Source organism: Gasterosteus aculeatus, chromosome 1 (assembly GCF_964276395.1).
Source record: "Gasterosteus aculeatus chromosome 1, fGasAcu3.hap1.1, whole genome shotgun sequence".
In the NCBI taxonomy this organism is placed as follows: Eukaryota; Metazoa; Chordata; class Actinopteri; order Perciformes; family Gasterosteidae; genus Gasterosteus; species Gasterosteus aculeatus.
Window position 1 is genome coordinate 14,096,061 of NC_135688.1, and position 20,140 is coordinate 14,116,200.

The 20,140-nt window shown below is 45.6% G+C and overlaps 1 protein-coding gene across 14 annotated transcripts; it reads right to left on the reverse strand.

Annotated features, from left to right (window-relative positions):
- Positions 1-8: 8 nt before the first annotated feature.
- stim1a (stromal interaction molecule 1a) lies at positions 9-19,912 on the reverse strand. Of its 14 annotated transcripts, none has more exons than XM_078098395.1 (15): positions 19,545-19,800; positions 18,623-18,755; positions 15,853-15,983; positions 14,302-14,416; positions 13,213-13,324; positions 12,684-12,799; positions 10,198-10,375; positions 6,457-6,634; positions 6,240-6,275; positions 5,642-5,809; positions 5,410-5,510; positions 4,816-5,045; positions 3,912-3,983; positions 3,382-3,445; positions 9-2,682 (listed from the first exon to the last, which is right to left on the reverse strand). In XM_078098395.1, exons 2-15 carry the CDS (start codon positions 18,741-18,743, stop codon positions 2,181-2,183), a joined length of 2,124 nt encoding a protein of 707 aa, XP_077954521.1. In that variant the 5' UTR covers positions 18,744-18,755; positions 19,545-19,800; the 3' UTR covers positions 9-2,180. The 14 variants fall into 14 exon arrangements, with proteins under 14 accessions (XP_077954521.1, XP_077954484.1, XP_077954487.1 ...); XM_078098358.1 differs by having other exon boundaries at positions 3,055-3,445; XM_078098361.1 differs by having other exon boundaries at positions 3,055-3,445; positions 18,972-19,787.
- Between the last annotated feature and the right edge of the window lie 228 nt (positions 19,913-20,140).

Consider the following 20,140-nt stretch of genomic DNA (forward strand, 5'->3'; position numbering starts at 1 on the left):
AGCTCATCTTTCATTCAAAATAGTTTATTGCCATCATGCAGAAGTGTCATAAAAGTCTAGACCATCACAGAAGATGCAAAATGACCATTTTCTCTGTACAAATATACCGTGTGTATTCATGAATAGAAGCTTCAAATAAAAGGAAAAAAACAGTAAGGTGGGGATTAACGAGTTTAAGCAGATCCACTCTTTAAACCCGATGTAGGTTTTGTTGCTACAGTTGACATGCATCAACATAACAATGCATTATAATTGAAGGCGCAGTGACACACACGCGCGCTCGCACACTTTCAGATGGCACTATCAAATGTACAGCTCGGTCGTGCAAAAAAGGTACAAATGACACTAAAAAAGTACCAGTAGGAAAACATTTTTTTTAAGCTGGTTTCTAAAATAAAATGTTAAAACATGTGTTATGCATCCAAACCACCTGTTGCGAGGCCGGGGGGACGCAGACGGTATCTTTTCGCAGCACTTTTAGGTTGTTCTTCGGTCAGGAGCACCCTTGCTTCTTAAGTAATCACCTACAACTACCGATGCATAGTTCTGTGCTCATCAGAAGCAAACTCATATACCAAAACTGGCACAATGTTCTGTCGCGGTGACCAAAGGAGTCTGTATTTGTAGCAAATGTAAACATGCTGTCCTGATGATACTGTCACAGAAACAATAACCCTTTGACATTTGGCGGTTTAACTTTACACATCACATACTATGTGTACAACCGTCGTGTGGCTCCGCGTAAACGGCCCTCCTCCCCCGACAGAGGTGGTGATTTGGCACTTTGACGTGATTGGTCTCCAGCTTTCATTTATCGCTGAGCTAAATCTTCCATAAAAGGTGGATTACAAAGTGGCTGTGGTTTGGAAAAACGTCCATCTTACACAGAGCAAATGGTTTGGCGGTGGAACAGTAGCCCTTACCAGCACCCGCCTCTTACTCCTGTGAGTTGGTCATCGTCCTCCAGAACAGTCAAACCAAAACGTTAAGACAAGAGGATAACGGGAGACAAATCCCAGTAAAACTCCCGGCCAGTCAATGTGTCGGGTCCCATTTCTCTTGCAAGGTGAAAATCTTTCATAGTTGAATAAATGTGCTTTAAGTGTTTTCTCAATGTGTTGTATATTGTACACGTGCTCTGGAGCAGTGTCCTAATTAACAAATTCGATACAAAGTTCATTGTCAAGCAATATCAATATTGTGTTTTTGGTAACAAAAAAATAGTTCACGCTGGACACTTAATCCAGTCAATTTAAACAACTAGATACTTCCTGTCCCATGAAGAAACATCCAATATTAACCAGTGGTTATGTTGGTTTGTATTGCTTAAAAGCTGGATATTTGAGCCACGCACCTCTTTCACTATTCTATGGTCTTATGCACTAAACAATTAAATACTTAAAAGACAAAAGGGCAGATGCTGCCATTCAATGGCCCTTCTGTAACTTTGGGGATTTACTTTTCTCAAGCTGTATTTTGTACACTAGGTCGAGCGCAAATAATTCTTGAGCATTTTGATACTTCTACAGAGTGTGAATCAAACAAAGAAGCTACTATTGCTGTGCTCAAACTGCATTTAAAATTTCACTTTTGGCTGCCAAACATGTACTGAGTCTTTCCATGACTACTCGCGTGTCAAAGTCTCATGAAATGTGTCATTTGCTCTGCCAAGAAGACAACAAAAGACCAAAAAAACAAAACGTGATAACCTTCAATAAAAACACAGTAGTCAGTGAGGAAAAGGGAGTGCACATTCACTTTGGACTCGTAGGCTGGGTGGTTAGGTAGTAATACAAGAAACATCAAGTGTCTTCTAGGCAGGTTAACAACAAGAACCAAGCAAACACTAACGGCATTCGAGTATCAGCCCAACAAAAGTGAAGACATGCTAAATGTAATAGATTGTAGAACAAGAAAGAAAAGCCAACCGGGAGACACATTTCCCTTTGAGAGTAGCACAACTTCCTGCAGAATAAATAATACTTTACATTCCAATATACAAACCTACCCATTTCCCAAAAATTCAACATTGACCCATTAAGCAGATGATAGCAGACGGCTGGTTGCTCAAGATGCAAGAGCAACAGATTGAGCCCTCATTTTTACCTTTAATTGCCCTTTTTTTCCATCTTTTTTTCTAAATAGACCAGCGGAATACAGTCCTGTAGTTCATGTAGCCCTTATTTCCTCTGTTTCTTAAATATCTTGAAGGTGTGTTTCTTGCGACTGGCAGTGGAATCTGTTTCTTCTCCCGTAGAGCCGCTGTCTTCCTCCAGCGGGCTCTTCTTGGACGACAGCTGCGGGATGCGGCTGTTCACCTTCACCCCCGGTTGCCCTCCTAGCGGTGACGGTGTGTCCGCTTCAGTGGAGTTGGGGCTGAGAGAGCGGGACGACTCCGTCAGGCTGCTGATCTCCCCCAGGCTGGGCGACTGCTCCGTGCCGTACACCTTCTTCATGAGTATGGGGCTGTCGGGGACGGGCTCCGTGGGACTGACCTCGTGAATGCGGTTCCCTCCGTTGGGGGTGTGAGCGTGCAGGGAGAGGACGTCGTCTGTGCGGCCGGACAGGCCGTGAATGAAGGAGCTGGGCTTGATTATGTGGCCTTTGGAGCTGTAGGCGGACAGCCGTTCGCCAGCTTGAGAGAGCGACAGGGAGGACTCTGAGTCAGAGCGATTTAGGTCCCTGTGGGAGGACACACAAGTTAAGAGAAAACAAGGACGACAACAACAACAAACTAACATTCAGTTAAAAGCATTGCATGCTGGGGTTTGTCTACCCGATGCTGGGCACATCCTGGAACTCCACACTGGTTAGTTGAGCAGGCAAAGAACAGGAAGCCAAGAGGTTGAAAAAGATGCACGCGCAGGATGTGGATCCTGGAATGCAACATCGGGTACAGCGACGCCAATGAACAATGATTGAAAGTAAACCAACACAAAAGCGAGCAAATCTGGACGACAACTGACAGACGAAGAGACCTACGCTACGATGCACTTTGAAAAAACGCATCCACGCACATGCGACTCGTGTGGAGAAAGGGAAAGAGATGGGTACCCGAAGCGGTCGCCGTACGAGGGGCGCGCTTTGGAGACATCGGAGAAGGTGAAATCAGGAATGGGATCCATGGGCTGGAAAGAAGCGTGATATATGTGGGAGGAATGAGGGGCTTCAACGGCGCCCACAGCGCCGGGCGAATGAGGGTTTAGCTTTGAGGCACAGATGACGGAAGGGTGAGACACAGCCGAGGACAGAGGAGGCAGAGGGGGACAGTCGAGCTGGCCAAACGACTGGCTGCGGGACTGTATGAGGGCGGCCCTAGACCTGGATGGGTACGGGGTTCCCTCCCCCTGCTGCCCCGCCAATGGGCAACTCTCTACCAACCTCTGGGAGCCCATGGCCAGCTGGGGGTCAATGTGGCGTTGGCGCAGGGACATCATACTGGGAGCTGCGGGCAGAAAAACAACAGGGTTATCAACGACCACTCGTGAAAGGCGTTGTGACGGACCAGATCAGGGGGGAAAAGACACCCGGGTGCTGGGATTGCAGTTCTCTTTGCGTTCACCGAATAGAGATATATTCCATTCACTCATTTGCCCTAATTCAATTGGGATAAGATCCCAGCACCGCTGTTCTATCTAAAAGGGACACACACACAACAATTATAGGCCCATTTCTGAAAGGAAGTCACAAATCACCAGGAGAAGAAAGAAGCGGTGCACTGGCTGGGGACCAGATTTAGTGAGGGGAGGGAAGATGTGGAAAGCAAGCAACTAAAGGGGAGGCGAGATGACCGCAGCACAAAGTGCTTCGACTTTCAGCCGTGTCCATCTGCATGGTACGGTCTAGCATTACAGCGCCGTGGGGGGAGGAGCCAGGGGAGGACCGAAACGGGACGTGTATAAATGGCCAACCGGGTTGTTTCCACATGTGCTGGCGGTCTGAGCCGACAGGCCACACGTCGCTGGCTTGCATTTGGGTGCCGTCTGTGGTTAGCCCAACGGGATCCCGGTGGAAGACAAGTGCCAGACAGGCGTCGATGAGGGAGAGAGAGGGGGGGTTATTTTGGTCGGAATACAGTTCTGATAAAGGTTTTTGCCCTCAGTTATTCAAACGTGTATCAAGTCGTGCCGTATTTAGCTATTATTATTATTAGTAGTAGTAAGATGTGTTTATCCAAGACTTCAGCAATGAGAATAACACGTTTGTTTTACCTGAGGGTTTGAAAAAAATATATATATTTGTGCATATATTTTTTCACATATTCAAGGTAAAAAAAATAATTGAAATTGGGCACTGACTGCATTTAATATACTTCCTTTGGCTGCAGCGGTTTCATAAAACACTCTCTCAGGGTCTGTAGCAAATATTAGTACACAACCACTACAATAAGGTCAGCACAAAAACTTGTTCTCATTAAGAAGTGTATTTTTCTTGACATTTCAATTTCCAGAGGAAAGTCACAGCAGTCAATTCAGTCCCCGTTACAGACTGAGAGTCAAGTTTACACTTTCAGCCGAAATGAGAACCAACATAAGGCATGAATTGGTATTGTGTGTACAAGAACAAGACATTACACAAAAGTGAAACAGCACTCATTCAATCGTAGACATGTGACCCTCACTAGCTCCATGACCTGGGAGCCCACAAAGACAAATCGTAGCATAACAAAAAAAAAAAAAAAAAAAAATTCAGAAAAAAAAGGTCCAAATTCTCATGTGAGCTGACTTTTGGATTTTCCCAGCAGAGCCTTGGAGTGTTTAGGGGTTCGTTTGATACTTCCCCCAGAACTGCCAAGAGATTCAGATGAACTCTTACATTGCAGAGTTCCAGGCACGAAATCCTCATCCATGTCGTCCATGTCGTCAGACATGATGAAGTGCTGAGGCGTGGCTCTGCCGCCTACGAAGCCGGGGTCGAGGTTCAGGGCGGAGGCCAGAGAAGGGAGGCCCGGGTTGTTGACGATGGTGAAGCCTGTGAGGATCTCAATCTGCTGCCAGCGGTGCAGCCTCTCCCGCAGAGCGGCCGTCACCTCGCCCAGCGCTTGTCTGTGAACGGATGGGGGAGGAAAGAGGTCATTTAGTACACTTTATTATGTAAATGTTTTTGTCGGTAATCCGATAGACAGAAACATGTTAGCACCCATATGTCGGTTGGTTTGGGAAGCAATATAACAAGAAGGAGAAAGAAAAGGCTACACCGGTAAGTGTTACTTCTCCCTTTACTTGTCTTGATATTAAAGTCCATATCCAATACAGACCCATTCAGAACCAAGTCATATTACAGAGTACAGTGAATACTTTTTCCCTCAGTGCCCTGTAATGTCAATCCTGTACAAATGAAAACTTAAACAAATGGAGCTTGAATTTCAAAATGATGTTAAATGTACTCCACAAGTACAATTTCACTTACTTTGCTGCCAGTATTTTGTGGTCCACGTCATCCAGGGAGGAGCTGTGAGCCACGTGGAAGGTCCCAAACAGAGTGTTTCTTTTTTTCTTTATCTTCTCTGCCTGTGAAAACAAATGACCACAAAACGCAGCTTTTGGTAAATATTTGATATTTGGAGAGGCCACACTAATCTCAGGACTGTGCATTGTAGTAGAAATCCCAGCGACTGAGGTACATCTTCTTGCATGCTCACCCCTTCTTTGGCCACCAGGAGCTGCCGCTCAGCGTTCTGCTTCTTGATGTTGTAGTACAGCACCTCCACCTCGTGGGTGAGCTGCAGCCACTTCTGGAGAGACTCCGGCGGGGACCATCTGCTCCTTGACTCCAGCTCCTTCTCCGCCTTCCTCAACGCCATGCGCACCTGCAACAGATATACAAATATATAGATTTATAAAAACCAACGCACGTTTCTGATTCTGTAAATGGGAGAATTCCAAGTTGTATGTGACTTTTAACCAAAATATAAGAGTGATGTGTGAAACAGCCCCTGAATGTGCTACAAACAACAACAACACTCAACTTATAAAAAAATAACACAACGTTTCATTGCGCGCACACACACACACAGAAATGACGAGCACGTCTCAAGCCTACACACTCCAAAACCGTGCTCATATTGATAGACTGGTGGATCTGAACACTTGCCTCCAAGTGTCTTGAATCTACACTGAGGGCCCTGCATTTTTCCAATCACCGTGTTTCTGAATAACAAAAAAAAGAAAAAAGCGGTGCCAAAAGAGTCTGAATCAGTGCGATATTCCCTCAAGCGAAAGTTCACGTGTTTTACTTACTTGTGTGAGACGCGCTGTGCTGTTCCTGCCCAATTCCTAATGGACAAAAACTGCAGTGGGCGTATGTATGCTAAAGCCAGCGTGACTCTGATGAAACCAAAACGTACTGTGCAGTTGCCACCTTTAAAGTCGACGCTATCCACTCACTCAGTGCTTCTGCTCTGTGCGCTTAGCCAGAAACTCTGTGTTCAAATCACATTTATCACTTTGCAACTACCTGATACAGCTCTTCCTCTGCGTATTTTTGGCGACTGAGCTCGTTCTCGGTGCCCTCACGCAGCTCCCTCAGACGATGGGCCTCCTGCTTTGCTGCGTTGATCTCATTCCTCAGCTTCTGCTCCAGGGTCACCTTCTCCACCTCCACCGTGCGGTGCTCCTCCTGGGCGATCTGCAGCCTGAGAACAAGTCAACTATCAGACATTTCTGCTCATCTCAGCGGCAGACGCCTTTAGCCGCTTGACACGGCCACACAAAGAAACAGAGTAGTTGGTTCCAGTGTCAGTGGGCAGGCATGACGTGTGAGCGCGCCAGTACAATGTATGTTTGGAATCTGAGACCTGCAACACCATATGGATCACTGCAAACAATGGCGAACATGTGGCGAGAGAGAGAGAGAGAGTAAGCAGAGAACCATGGCCGGCCGAAAGGCAGCTCACAATAAAGTGACATCAGGAGGGAGCACAGCGAAGAATGAGAACAGCTGCCACCGTGTAACTTTAGAACGGTACAGTGTGGAACCCGGTGTGAGATCACGTGCCAGTTTGTATGCCAGATATTTTTAGACTCCTAAAAAAAGAAAGGGTCTACTTTTTTTAAGCAAGGGGCTCGTCACTCTGGACATAGTTGAAGAGGATTATGTCATGAGTGAGCCCATCTTTTATTAAGTGTACTTTCAAATATCACCTGTGTGTGCGTGCACATGCAGGTGTCCATCGGGGCAGAACTCTGCTGCGCGCAAAAAAAAAAAAAAAAAAATGCAGGAGCTGCATTATACACCACCCCCCCCCACAATATAATGGTGGGGGGAAAAAGTGATGTTGCAGTTTAGATCCTTGTCACTCCAAAATGTCATCAAGATATCCTAATTAGCAGTTCAGTTCTTGAGTTCAGTGACCTTGACCGTTCAAATCACGTAAACTTTATTTTAGCCGAACTTGAAGAAAATCCCTCAAGGTCTTCCTGAGATATTGCAAGCCAAAGAGAAGATGTCACTGGGAGGGCGTAGCAAAAAAAACAATAACCCTCCAAACACTAAAAGGGCAGGACGCTCTTCCACATTTTAGTCACTGGGGAGAAACTCTGCTCCTTTCAATCCAAACAACGGCAGAGGGAGCAGAGAATTGAAAGGAGATCCAGAGAGTTGGCTGTGGAGAAATGTGAATGGCCTGCAGTACTGCTAATGCTTTCCACCCTGACCTCTGCCACAAGGGAGCACCGACAGAGCCACAAAATGCAGCGGAAACACCTGACCTGCACGACCAGGCTCTCAGGACCCGGACGGAAGGCTTACGTGGACTTTAGAGGAGAAAGTACACAACAACTGACGGAATGTCAAAACGCTAATATTTGTATTCATTCAACCGCCCTACTGTGGAAACATACTGTGTGAAAAGAAGAGCAACTACCACACGGCATGTGGTTGTTTTATGCAACACTCCTTCTTCAGGGTATCTGCACACCACACCTCCACCCGAACGCGGTTGAATCAGCACTAGAGCGGACATGCTAAGCGGTCACGCTTAACACCATCTCCCAGCAGCGGGGCTCTGACGGCGTTGTGAAAAGGCACACAGGAAATCCAGCTCCTGTCGAAGCCTCCTTCCTCTTGCGTCCCAACGAGGCAGCCGGCTACTTGACACCAGCACAGGATCTGACTGAAGGTATGGAAAGACAGCAGCTGGCAGCCGGGATCAGGAAGAAAGCACGGCCACAGACAGAGGACATACCTCCACCACTATCTGAGCTGTGAAATCTCCTGCTCTGTGATAGTGTCCCACAGAGGTAGTCACACTGACCTACAAAATATCATTTGATATCCCTCCCCCTCCGCGCCTCAGTGCTCTGCTTTCCATTCAAAACCCTTTAATGACTCCCAACAATGACTCCGTAAAGTCTGAGCATCTCAGTCGCCTGCTATTTATTGTCTGCTTTGGCAGTAGACAAATAGCTTGAAATGTTCTTTTTATAAGTGAATACACTTGCTCCTGCAAACACCTGGTATAATAAATGGGGAATTTAAAATGATTAAAAACAATGGGACATATTTTACTTCATGAGATGCAGGTGCAAGACAATTGGTCGACTTCTGAGCTCTCATTCAACACTGATTTGATTTTAATTTGGTTGCACAACACCCTTGAATCAAAGCAGATAAATCATACTGCATACACTCTCTGTGAGCGACCATAACTCTAGTACATGAAATAGAAAGTAGCGTCTGCAGTGATCACACTCTGCTATGGGGAAGTTTTGGCGGAAAAATGTCCGTACAAAGCTCTCTGGTTTCATATGCTGAGCCGAATTAAGTATGAGCAATGATCTGAGCAAGAAATAAATGTCAGCGCTAACTTAGAAGTTGGCAGTGGCAAGTGTAATGCCACAGAGGAAACACAAAGGCTTGTGTGGCCGTCTGTCGGAGGGACAGAGTTTGACCTCAATGGCTTGTCCCTACTGGAGCGGTTAATGGCTCTTTAGATTTGCATCAAGTAGGCTGATCTCACTGTACTGCTCCAACATGCAGACATCAGAGCGATTACGAAACACAGAAAAAGAAGAATCCGTAGCTTCATCAACCGTTTCTTTACATTTGCAATATTCATCAGAGCATTGCCTGTTTCAGCAACGTGTGTCTGCTAAACAGCCAGACGATACGAAGAGTAACTAATGTGTGAAAGAGGGTGGTGGGGTAGTATAAAAGGCAACTCAATTTAGTGCTAACCAATTAATAAAATACTATGACACATACTCCATCCCGCTGGATTAAGTTCAAATCACTTTTCATGTTCGGACCGAGCCACAGTAGCTTATTGCAATCAGACATAATTACAGCTTACAGACCCACAAGATCAGCAGGGGAAACATATGCGTGCAGAGTTAAAAGTAAAAAAACCTGACCTGTGCATAAAAAAAAGGATGTGTTTGAGTATCCTTTAAAGGATATAAAAGGAGATCCGACACGCTTAGAAGCACATTCCCAGCATTCCCTGAAGTATTAACAGGACCAAAATAGTTAGACTGCTCTTAAAACATCTCATTTCCAACCATTTAATCATTAAGGCAGCAACGGCCTGAGCACAACCCGTGTCAGCACACAGTATCCTGTAATGCTGCAGACTAGGGCCTATTAATGGCTAAACTGCAAGGTTCACTGAAGACCAAAGGATTCCAAAAATCAGTGCACATCCATTTCCTAAAGCACAGGCCCCTAAGGGAGAAGTCAGCTGGCTTCTCTCACTGTGAAGGATCAAGGAGAGACAACGTGTGCTTTTTGATCACAGGTGAGGACTGAAGATAACTACGGCACCACTTTGCCATACTGTACATTCAATGCTGCGAACGCAATGACCTATGAGAGATGTAATATCGTCCCTTTGCTTCCAAATTCTAATTTATATCGTAAAAGCAGTGACACTGGCAGGATTCCCTGGCTGCTGCTTCGTTTGAAAGGACTCCTGCATCAGCCCAAAACAAAAACATTTCTGAGACAAGAAGCCACGAGGGGAAAAAGAGCTGGGGGCACCATTTTACTTACGGGCTTTATAATTAATATGTGAGGCTGTTGTCCTCCTCTAGTTACCCGCAACAGAGAACAAAACGTTTTGAGAGCTTTACTGTAGCCGAAAAGACGGTCAGCATTTTTTGCACGTTTAAAAGTATGAAGACAAAAAGAAAACGCTGTTTTGTGTGGCAAGGGAAGACTGTGACAGTTTGTCGTGTGAGCGGTGGGAGGAACCCTCACTTCTGTTGTAGGTCATGGAGACTCTGCTCGGCTCTTTGCAGGCCCTCCAGGTCCGTCATCATCTTCTTCATATGGTCCTTGGAGTAGCGGTTCTGGATGTAGGCAAACCAGCAGCCACCCATGCCAATGACTATTGAAACGACCAGCATGAAGTCCTTCAAGTGGTTGTGTCTGTTCACTGACAGAAAGAGAAAGAGAGAGAGAGAGAGGAGGGGGGGGTTACTCAAGCGGGAAAGTCAACCTCGAAACCAGAAACCTACAGAAGAGGGTCTCTTCAAATGGCCAGTTTAGCTCTGGATCACAAGATGGAGTTGCAAAAGGTGAGCAAGCTTCACAAGGATGTGGTGTGAAGCTTGTGCCTGAACATGGGCCGAGTCATACCGCGAGTGTGGGGGAGTGACACAAATAGAAGAGCCAGTTGCGGGCAGGAGGGGCCTCGTGCAAAAGGCCGCGACAAAGCCAGCTTAACACAGCCTATTTCAGTCTGGTAACCAAAGCCGGTAAACACACAGAAAAGCAAACAATGGCAACTATAATGATTTGACGAACACGGAGAACTAGGTAAGTAAGTGTGAGTATTATGCCATGATGTCACTGTAAGCTCATAGTGCAGTGTGGGAAGTCCATTTCGTCATTTAATGATATCACGCAGCCATTGCAAAACCTGTCACGGGTTGAGCAGGAAAGAGATGTCAAAAACATGACTTCTACTTCCTGGAGTTAGACAAAAAGTGAAGTAGAATCCAGGAAAGGAGTGCAGGCCTGCTTCCTCTTTAGATGTCATTTGTAAAGTTCTCTAGAAAACCTTCCTCTACCACTGGCTGCTATTAATATGCAAAGTGGAATCCCTCCATGAATGAAACGGCACACTTATCTTTGTGAAACTAACCCTCCTTTTGTTATAAAAGGAAAACTGGCAAGTCTCTAGCTTCAGCTAAACAACCCAGTAGTAGCAAGACAAACCGGTTCAGAGTCTAAAAGCTTTGACCAGCTGGAGCTGAGACAACAGAGAGACAAAAATGAAACAGCGCAGCAGTTAAATATCGCTCTTTTCTCTTCTCGGGTTGGTATAAGCAGCTCATCGCTTCTTAACCACTCAAAATTAGGTCACGGTATCAAACTGAAAATATGCTAAATTTGTCTCGGGTCTGCATTGAGACCGAGCGCCCACGATTAACAGGAACCAGATTCAGTGTGACGTCCCCAAGATAACGCCCGGCGGCACTTGATTCTATTTAACACTATCGGTTTCTGAGCAGGAAACAGCTTGTTGTGCAGTTACTGCATTCACAGAGAGCACAACAGGACGTTTAATCAACTGCGCCGGGGCCCATTGTCATGACACAACGGCCACTAGAATGGGATCAGCCCATTGTGAGCGGTGTCTCAAAATGCTGCTGCTGCTGCTGCTGGGTGGAGCGAGTCAGGCCGACTTGTAGCGGGACCCCGCGGCTTTGAGTGGCTGTCAAAGCCAGACGCCGATGGCTTCCTCTCGGCTTTGACGCGAACAAAACGCATCCACACTGACACATGCCAGACACAGACCCCGACCCCCTCCTGTCTAATCTACCTCAAAATGCATTTTTCTGTGGCCACACTGTTCAGATAACATGAAGGCTGCAGAAGTCTCTACGCACCAATAACATTTTGTGTCATACTTCTCTATGTACTCATATTTCACACATTGAACAGCTCTAAGACACAACCCATCCATTATGATTTAACCCACCACTAGGAAGAAGAAATAAAAAGAAAAGAAAACCTGATGGACAACAATGTAGTGATATTGAGGTTAAGCAAGGACAATACGTTGTGTGTGTGTGTGTCTCCCTACCCAGAGAGGTGTGTCTGGAATACAGAGTACATAGTGTGTTTCTACACTCGCTTCCTCAAACCGATACAGGTCGTAACAGGATTTCCCCTTGCACATCAAAGGTGATCAGATGAGTAAATCAGTAGATGAGAGTGACTAAATAAAACAGCACACAGAAGCGAACACACACACAATGCAACGCTTCACGGGGACAAAGTGCTGGTGCAGAATGAGCAGCAGACAGCAGCGATGGGGATGTTAATACAAACAGAAAAACTCCTACAGACGTTTCAAAGTCAAATCAACTCCCCTTTCCTGTGAGGGAGTATCATGTCACGCTGGCTTATTCAGATGTTAACAATTTGTACTGACAAGGTAATGTTTTGTCCAATATCAAAACATTGTAGGTGCACAGAACTATAAAAATCAGCTTTCTTGAAGACACATTTTGAGTGGTTTTTTTCATCAGTATCTCAATGAAATTAGTAATAATGGAAAACTACCATATGTGACGGAATTTTTTTGGCATTCAAAAAGCTCTCCCACAAATTCATAAAGAGATAATAGCCAGCCGGCTGCATCTAGTCAGGGTTTTAAACAATCTAGAACATCTCTGCTGTGGTTGTGTGAAGGTAAACTAAAAACAGGAATTAAAAGGGAAACCGTCACATACTCAGAGGTGCTCCAAACAGAACAGTGTCCAAAGCTTTGAGCTGCAGCTTTTGCACGTGGCTGCGGTCCAAGATCTTCAGAACAGAGAGTGTCAGAGTGGCGTTCTTTATGGCGAGCCTGAGAGGAAACAGACACACGGTCAAGGAAGGAAGAGCCAGCGGTATAATTCGTTTTGGGTCGAGTGTAATGTGACCCCCCCAATAAATAATCTTAACAATCAGATTTTAAACACTAATGGTCGTCGGACACAATGGTTATGGGGAATTACAAAACATGTAATAAGACTGCTGCTGGCCAATCAGAATAGGGAATGAAATGACTTACAGAGAAAGTAATAGAGCGGGTTTTAATAGCTCTCATCAAAGAAGTTGCATCAAGCCAACAATACACGTTGGCATGATTCTCATATAGAGTCTCTTCACCTTCATTGAAACGTTTAGTTTCTTATTCCAAGTACTAAAAGTTTGACGCATCTTATTTGTGGCCCATTTTCCATTTGGAGACTTTAGACGCGTCCTGGCGTGACTTACCGTGGCATGACGGTTCCGTTGAAATTCAACTTGCGAAAGGCCTCCACGTATTGGGGCAGTTCCACGTAGGTGATGAGCCACTCCACCACCTCATCCACTGTCCAGTTGTACACTGCAGGGGCAGAGAAACAAAAACATTGATTGTCATTCATCCAAACCCTGCAGAAGTCAGTACTGATAAGGCTTCAGTGTTCCCCTGATTGACTGCTGACTTTTAACAACGCCTGAGGGTGTTCACGTCTATATTGAGAAAACAATGTATTCTAAGAACTGCGCCCATTTAGCCACTAATTTTAGAACAGCGTTTACAAATATGATGACCTGGGAAAGGGTTACGTTAACTTCAAATACTGTCTCCACTTTCTACAGACAGCGTTTATCTGAAATGAATGTAAATGCCTTCGGGGTCAATACTCACCTCATAGGTATACGTCACTATCATAACTATTAACTGCACCATTGACACAGCTTGACACATGACCCACACATGACCACGTGTTGTTGAACCGTGGAGGATCTATGACGTAAGAACTGGGGACGGGAAACTTACTCCCCTGTTCCTGCCAAAGCTTTAACCGCGTGGCCCGACCGGGTTAATGTGTTGTTCTATTGAACAAAACCCCAGTTTCCTGCCTCCAAGCCTCTAGAGCCTTGGAGACAAACTGCAATGCAGGAACATTTAGTTGTAAGAGCAAAAAAAGAAAAAAAAGGAGGGGGGAGGGGATGGGCCGCTTCAGAAAGGGTGTGAAACAAAATGAGTGTCGGGTTAATACACAGGAGAAGGGCTCTCATCGAGTACACGATAGCACAGCGGAGCAGATAGGCGGCAGGAGGTGAGCGTGTGGGAGTTTTGTGCTGACAGAGTCAACGATGTCCCACTCCAACAGCCACCAGCTGATAAGCAGACTGCACTTTGCCCGACATGCCAGCTGATCCAGCTGGCCCGCTCCTTTGTTGGGCAAGTGAGGACTACACGCAGAGGGGTGAGGTGAAATGCATAGAAAAACAGTAACTTAAGGGCTCCATGCTGCATGGGCTGACAACGGAAAGTCACAAGAAGACCTTTGAGAAGTGGTAACAAGGCAGTACCTTCAGAGCCCTTCCAGGCCTTCCACAGGTCCTCCACGCTGATGAACTGGTCGTCCCCGTGAAAGGTGTTGTGCTTGGCTTTGGGGTCGTGGTAGTTTAGATCTTCTCTCAGGAACTGCAGAATGACAACACGTTTGCTGTGGTTGAAAAGGTATCCAAGACTAGGTTAACGGAAATATTTAAATCAGGCATTAGGCGGGGAAATGGCTTAAGTAACTCTGGAAGCAAAGTTTTTGCTGATTGTGTAATAGTGCCACATCTTCTCTTGTTTACTTATTCTTCTGCAACTTGCCGTGTAAAAACAATTCCTCTAAAATTGTATCTTGATCATAGACGTTGCCTGGGAAACCAGCATAGACTCCAGGCAGCTGCTAACAAAAGACTTTTCCCAAAATGTTGAGCTTTCACTGTGAGTGTATCGCAAACATCTAGCTAGCTACTATCCGACCATCTATATTAAATACATTAGTCCTCGGTTCCGTTTCCGCCCTCACTGTTGTGGTGGGGGTCATCCATTGGTCGACCCTTCTAGTTGCCCACTATATTGTAGGCCAACTCAAGACACCTACAGAGCCCTGCGCGCTCCCACGAGAGCAAGCTCATGCAGCATGGGTGGGAGACAAGAGATAAGTCATGATGCTTGGTGCCTCTCTTTCTTGATAGAATGGTGTGGGAGGATTTCACTACCGGGTAGAGAAGTGGTCTGTGGTGCAGGTGAAATAACGGAATGCGGAAAAGATATTCATTGGAAGATTAACACAATATAATAATTAACACTGTATAATGTGGCCAGGACCTTAAGCTTTTCGCCAACATTCAGATCTTAGTCATAAAGAAATCGGCTGTCGTCTCCATTTAATTGTGTGTGATGACAGGAAGTAGGACTGTCCGGAAGTGCTCTTATTCGTGTTGAAAGTTCTATTTCACGGCTTAAAGCCATTACAGATGCCCACTGTACTGTACATAATTTTTTTTGCTTTTCTAATATTCACATTATTTGCACTACTTGCAATAGACCACTTTGGACTGGCCTCAACCACGTGAAACAACCAAAACAGAGTAAAGTCGGGCTGCGGAGGGCGCCGCGTGTAGTTCAGACGGGCCCCGCCTTTGTGGGAAGGCACCAGACTCAATATACGGTGAGCAATATACAACTGTTACAAAACATACAAACCACAAAGTTTGACTAAAAGACATACATTCTTGTTTGTTCGTTGTGTTTGTACAGACGAGACAACGTCAATGTTTACAGCATGCAGGCCAGTTACAACCACACTGTGAATTCAGTTAATTATTGATTAAACACCAGTAAAACAGGGCACTGGAGCGCACACAGGGCCAATCCTGCAGTTGCTTTGAGTGAGTTAAGGACATTACAGGGCGATGACTCCCCGATCATTTTAGCAGGAAATCCTTCCTCGAGTCAAACAATGGCAGATTAGGATGAGGATACCCGTGAGACTGAAGGAAGACACAGCTCTGTGTCTGTACAACACTAGAATATCAACAGAGCATCGGCTCCTGGAGAGAACCGCTTGGGCTGGTACTCACGCCGTCTGTCTCAGACACGTCCACGTTGCCGTTGGCGTCGTCGTCCATCTGCTTGTGGATGCTACGGATCGCCTCGTAGCTGAGGATCCCATTTTCATCCTTGCACAGTGGCGCATCAATGCGACAAAACTCTGGTGGAAAAACAGAGTCATGTCAATATGACGTTACAGGCACTTCTACTATCTACTAATAAATCAACAACAAGGCCGAAGATGACAGACAAAAAGAGAGGAGATGAATCTAACGACTTTCAGTCTAAGTGAAGAACATTAAACAACTTCCACAATCGTGAATTAAAACGGATGTATATAGACAATTCGAGGCAAAAAAAGTAATACAATACATTGAGTTATCATGTGATGGCCACAGATGGCCATCATCATGACTTTGCACAGAACGCAGTCCTCGATTGTCCCTCTCTTTCTCTCGCTCTAGATTCCTCAGTTGAAGACAAAGCCTTCTTTATGTAAAGCCAAATGGGAAGCATGACCCAGACTTACTGTGTAGCCCTAAAAGCCAGTTGGTTCAAAACCAGGTTGGATTTAATGTATTCAACATTTCCGTTAGTGTGAAGGGCTCAACCTTCAACCATAGAAAAATCAACCATCATCAATGTACGTCGCCATCATAAAAAGGTCATGCAACTTAGCAATCGCTCATCTAGCAGAACCCGTCTGCCGCCGCTGCTCCCTCTCCTTCCGGAGTGATTAGAGATCCTCTGATGCATCACAGATAACGCCGCCACTCCCACTGACGTTAAACCCGTTTGCATGATGTCCTGCAGACACTCTGCAGTTGTTTGAAAGGGAATAGTCGCCTGTGAAGTCCATTTTATGTTACACTCCAGTTAATTTGTGATTTTCCATCTTGGAGCGGGTTTTTCCTGGTTGGATGAAGTTATGTAACTATGCCAAACACATTATGCTTTATTGCGTATTTCGGGGGAGTTATAGCGGTGACGGTGAGGGTTACGGGGAGGTTGCTCTTGCTCAGCGACAGCTGCGACACCAAGAAGTTTCTTGCACACTAACAAGAACGTCCCCCACACAACAGTGTGTGATCAACAGCTGGATCAGTTTTGAGCCTGGTATTTACCTTGATGCCCCCTCCCACATATCCACTCATCACACTAATCCATGCTTTATTTATTTACAGAACCATAGGTTCAGGTTGACTCAGCAAAAGAGAAAGTCACAGGTTAATCTCTGCTGCGTGTAGTACGGCGAATCGTGCCTTATGTTTCTCTCCGTGAACGAGGGAGTTGCACAATGGGAAAAAGATCATTTTCTGAGCCAAATCACGCAAGCATTTAGCCTCAGCGCTCTCCTCACTCATTCCCACTCACCAAATCAAACAAAAGGGCCAGTTATTCGAGTGAGACTACCAGTAACACACACCCTGCTCCGCTTTCTCATTTGGCTTGAAGTCCTTGGGACACAGAATCAGATATTTGCATAGCAGTCAGCCTGACTTTTTCAAAAGCTCTATTACGCAAGTCAGGAACAAACTGCTTAACTTTGCCCTTCTGTGACTGCAGTTCACATCTGTCTCCATTCAGAATTACTCTCAAGCCTTGAAAAACTCCTGTGAAGAGTACAAGGTTCCCCACACCGACCTGTAGGAACACGTGACAAGCACACACACACAAAATGTGTATGTCTCAACGGTTTCCATTTTCCCGCAATACTTGTTACTACTTGTTAACACAACAAGCTGCAAATCAGAGCGCAGAACAGTCACACCTCTTGTTAAATGGGTAGGACGTAACTGACTCATACTTATCCCAAGAAAACTGTTTTCATAGTTAAGATATGCGACATCAGCTCATTCTAATGTGCTACTCTGAAGCTTTGTGTTGTGTGTTCTTGCCAGTACTGCGTATATTGTAATATTAACTCTCAGCCTGTGCTGTTTTTTATTATGTTATTGTTGTTAGAACCAGTCAGGGGACTACAGATGCAAGTTAGCTAAAGCCCTAATGTGGTTCAGTGCATCAAAGGGTGACGTGCATGTTTGACATGTAAATATGTCTGACTGACATTTTACATGTCACACTGCACATACACTTGTCACTTTAACATGTCACTTTCTGTTCGCTGGTGCACTTTATTTTTTAACTTTTATTCCTTTCTTTTTAAACTAACCCATAGCATTATATTTCATTTATCTTGCACTATGTTGTCTTGTTGTCCATTGTCGTACTGTCTGCTGTTATGCACCAACCGCCAAGTCAAACTCCTTGTATGTCTGACACATTATGGTAATAAATGTTTCCTGGTTCCTGAACTGTACATCTAGTATATTTTAAATAAGAATAAAAAACAAATCATGTGAAATCACTTCACAGATTAAGGTGAGAGATTGGAACAATGTTTTTGTTTTGTTGCAAGAGCTAGTTCACCCCAAAGTAAAAAAAGTCTGCTCTAATGTAATGCAAGTCCCTGCAGTAGGATGCTATTGTGAGGGCTCACATCGCCTATTAGGTTTCCTATTGCAGTATTTTGGTCACACATATGATAAGAAGGGCCAACCCAGGGTATCTACATGTGATCATCAACCTATTGCTCCCATACACTTGTGCTAGTCCCAATGTGTTGAACCAACTCCGCGAACTAAAGAGGAAATAAAGATTGCAAACGACTCGACTCCCCCGACCCTGCTGAACCAGCCGTCTGATGGGAGGACCAACCGGAGTTGGACAACACCAGCTGGACGATGTCATCATACGGGGCAGTGAGAAGACGTGGCACGCGCAGCAGAAGGCGCTCACCTGACGGCGCGTTCTCGGCGACGTGGCCGTCCGGAGGAGGCGCGCTCTGTCTCTCAGCCCCAGTTTCTCCAGACAGACAGCAGAAAAACATCCACAAGGTCGCTAATGTGTTGAACTCCATGACTGGTGTGCGCTGGAAAACAAACAATAAAAAGACAACAGAGTCACTTGACAGCACTGACAACTCTAACGAAGCTCATTTGGCCGTGTCTCTGTCACGGCTGATCGATTAAAACAGCGTTCCGGGAGGGAAAGAACAATGGAGCTGCTTTGTCTCCCGGGGACACATGACACGTAAGCACGCCGAGGGGGAACGGCGTTACTCGGCTTCAGCACTTCTCCAGTGTACCTCTTCTTCCTGAATGAATGGCTGGCTGCTCACACTCGGTAGCTTGCTGATGCAGAGCCCCCACTTCGGTCCGCCCTGCGGTGTGCCTTGGGTGGTGGTGGAGGGGTCTTTAGGGGCACGTCTGCCTCCGCGGAGGACGATAATCCGATGAGAGAAGGTGTCACGGCAGCCTGGTGCACGCGCGCCCCGGTCACCGTGCAGCCTCCACCGGGTGGATGTCTGACTAACGCTAGCTAGCTAGCTAGCTAGCTAACTTGAACATCTCGGCTAACTAGGAAATGAAGTGAAATACTCGACAGGGGGGGGGGGGGGTAACTAAAGAGGTCTCACACTCACGCTTCCGTGTTTTTTTCACGTTGTTTGTGTTTTTTTGGGCAGTTCGGATGATCTACAGTCAAACGGCATTTAACGTGTGAGTGTCCTGGTTCGAACCGCTACCGGCTTGGTTTTGATGTAACGTGTAGAACAAGTCAGAAACACTAAATACAAAAGTAAAAAAAAGCGGGCTAACGTTGGACGATAACGTTACAACTGTAACGCGGTGACGCTAAATACCAGAAAACACGAAGTTACCTGTCATGTATCGGAGCCGGCGGGTCTTTACTTTCAGCTCCGTGTTGACATCGCAGCGGATGCCTGCTCCCTCGGAGTTAAAGTACGGCGTGCTGGACCTGCGGTGAGAAAAGCTCTCTATCGGTCTGCCCCCCCCCCGGACCGAGACTACCGAAAAACGCCGCAGAATGTGTCTGACACTTTTTCTGCCGCTACACATCAGAGTCCCTGCTCATCGCCAGCGACGTCCGCCCCCCAGCGTCCGGAGTGTGTACTGGACAACGGAGTCAATTCAGACAGTGTGCTGAAGTCTGCCACCTAGCGGATTATTCAAGCCACTACATTGGCAAGCAATGTGTCTTGTAGATATTTTTCACAAATTGTGAGTCAATAAATTGTAATGGGTATAATGTAATTTTGTTTGTTGGAGTTTTTTGAATAGACATATTTTTCAAAAGTAATTTACTGTACTTTGTTGTGTTTTGACATTGGAACAGAAGTAATTGTTTGATTTTGCACACATTTAAAATATTGCGGTTTTAAAAAAAAAAAAATACTTAACATATGAATTTCTAACTTTCTCTGTGTTGGAGAATTTTTTTTATTAATTAAATGAT

Coding starts and splice junctions, on each gene's coding strand:
- stim1a (XM_078098358.1), bottom strand. CDS start 18,743: ATGGAGTTCAACACATTAGCGACCTTGTGGATGTTTTTCTGCTGTCTG. Junction 13,325..14,301: donor GGCCTGGAAGGGCTCTGAAG/GTACTGCCTTGT, acceptor CTGCCCCTGCAG/TGTACAACTGGACAGTGGAT. Junction 3,984..4,815: donor CGTGCCTGGAACTCTGCAAT/GTAAGAGTTCAT, acceptor GGCTAACCACAG/ACGGCACCCAAATGCAAGCC.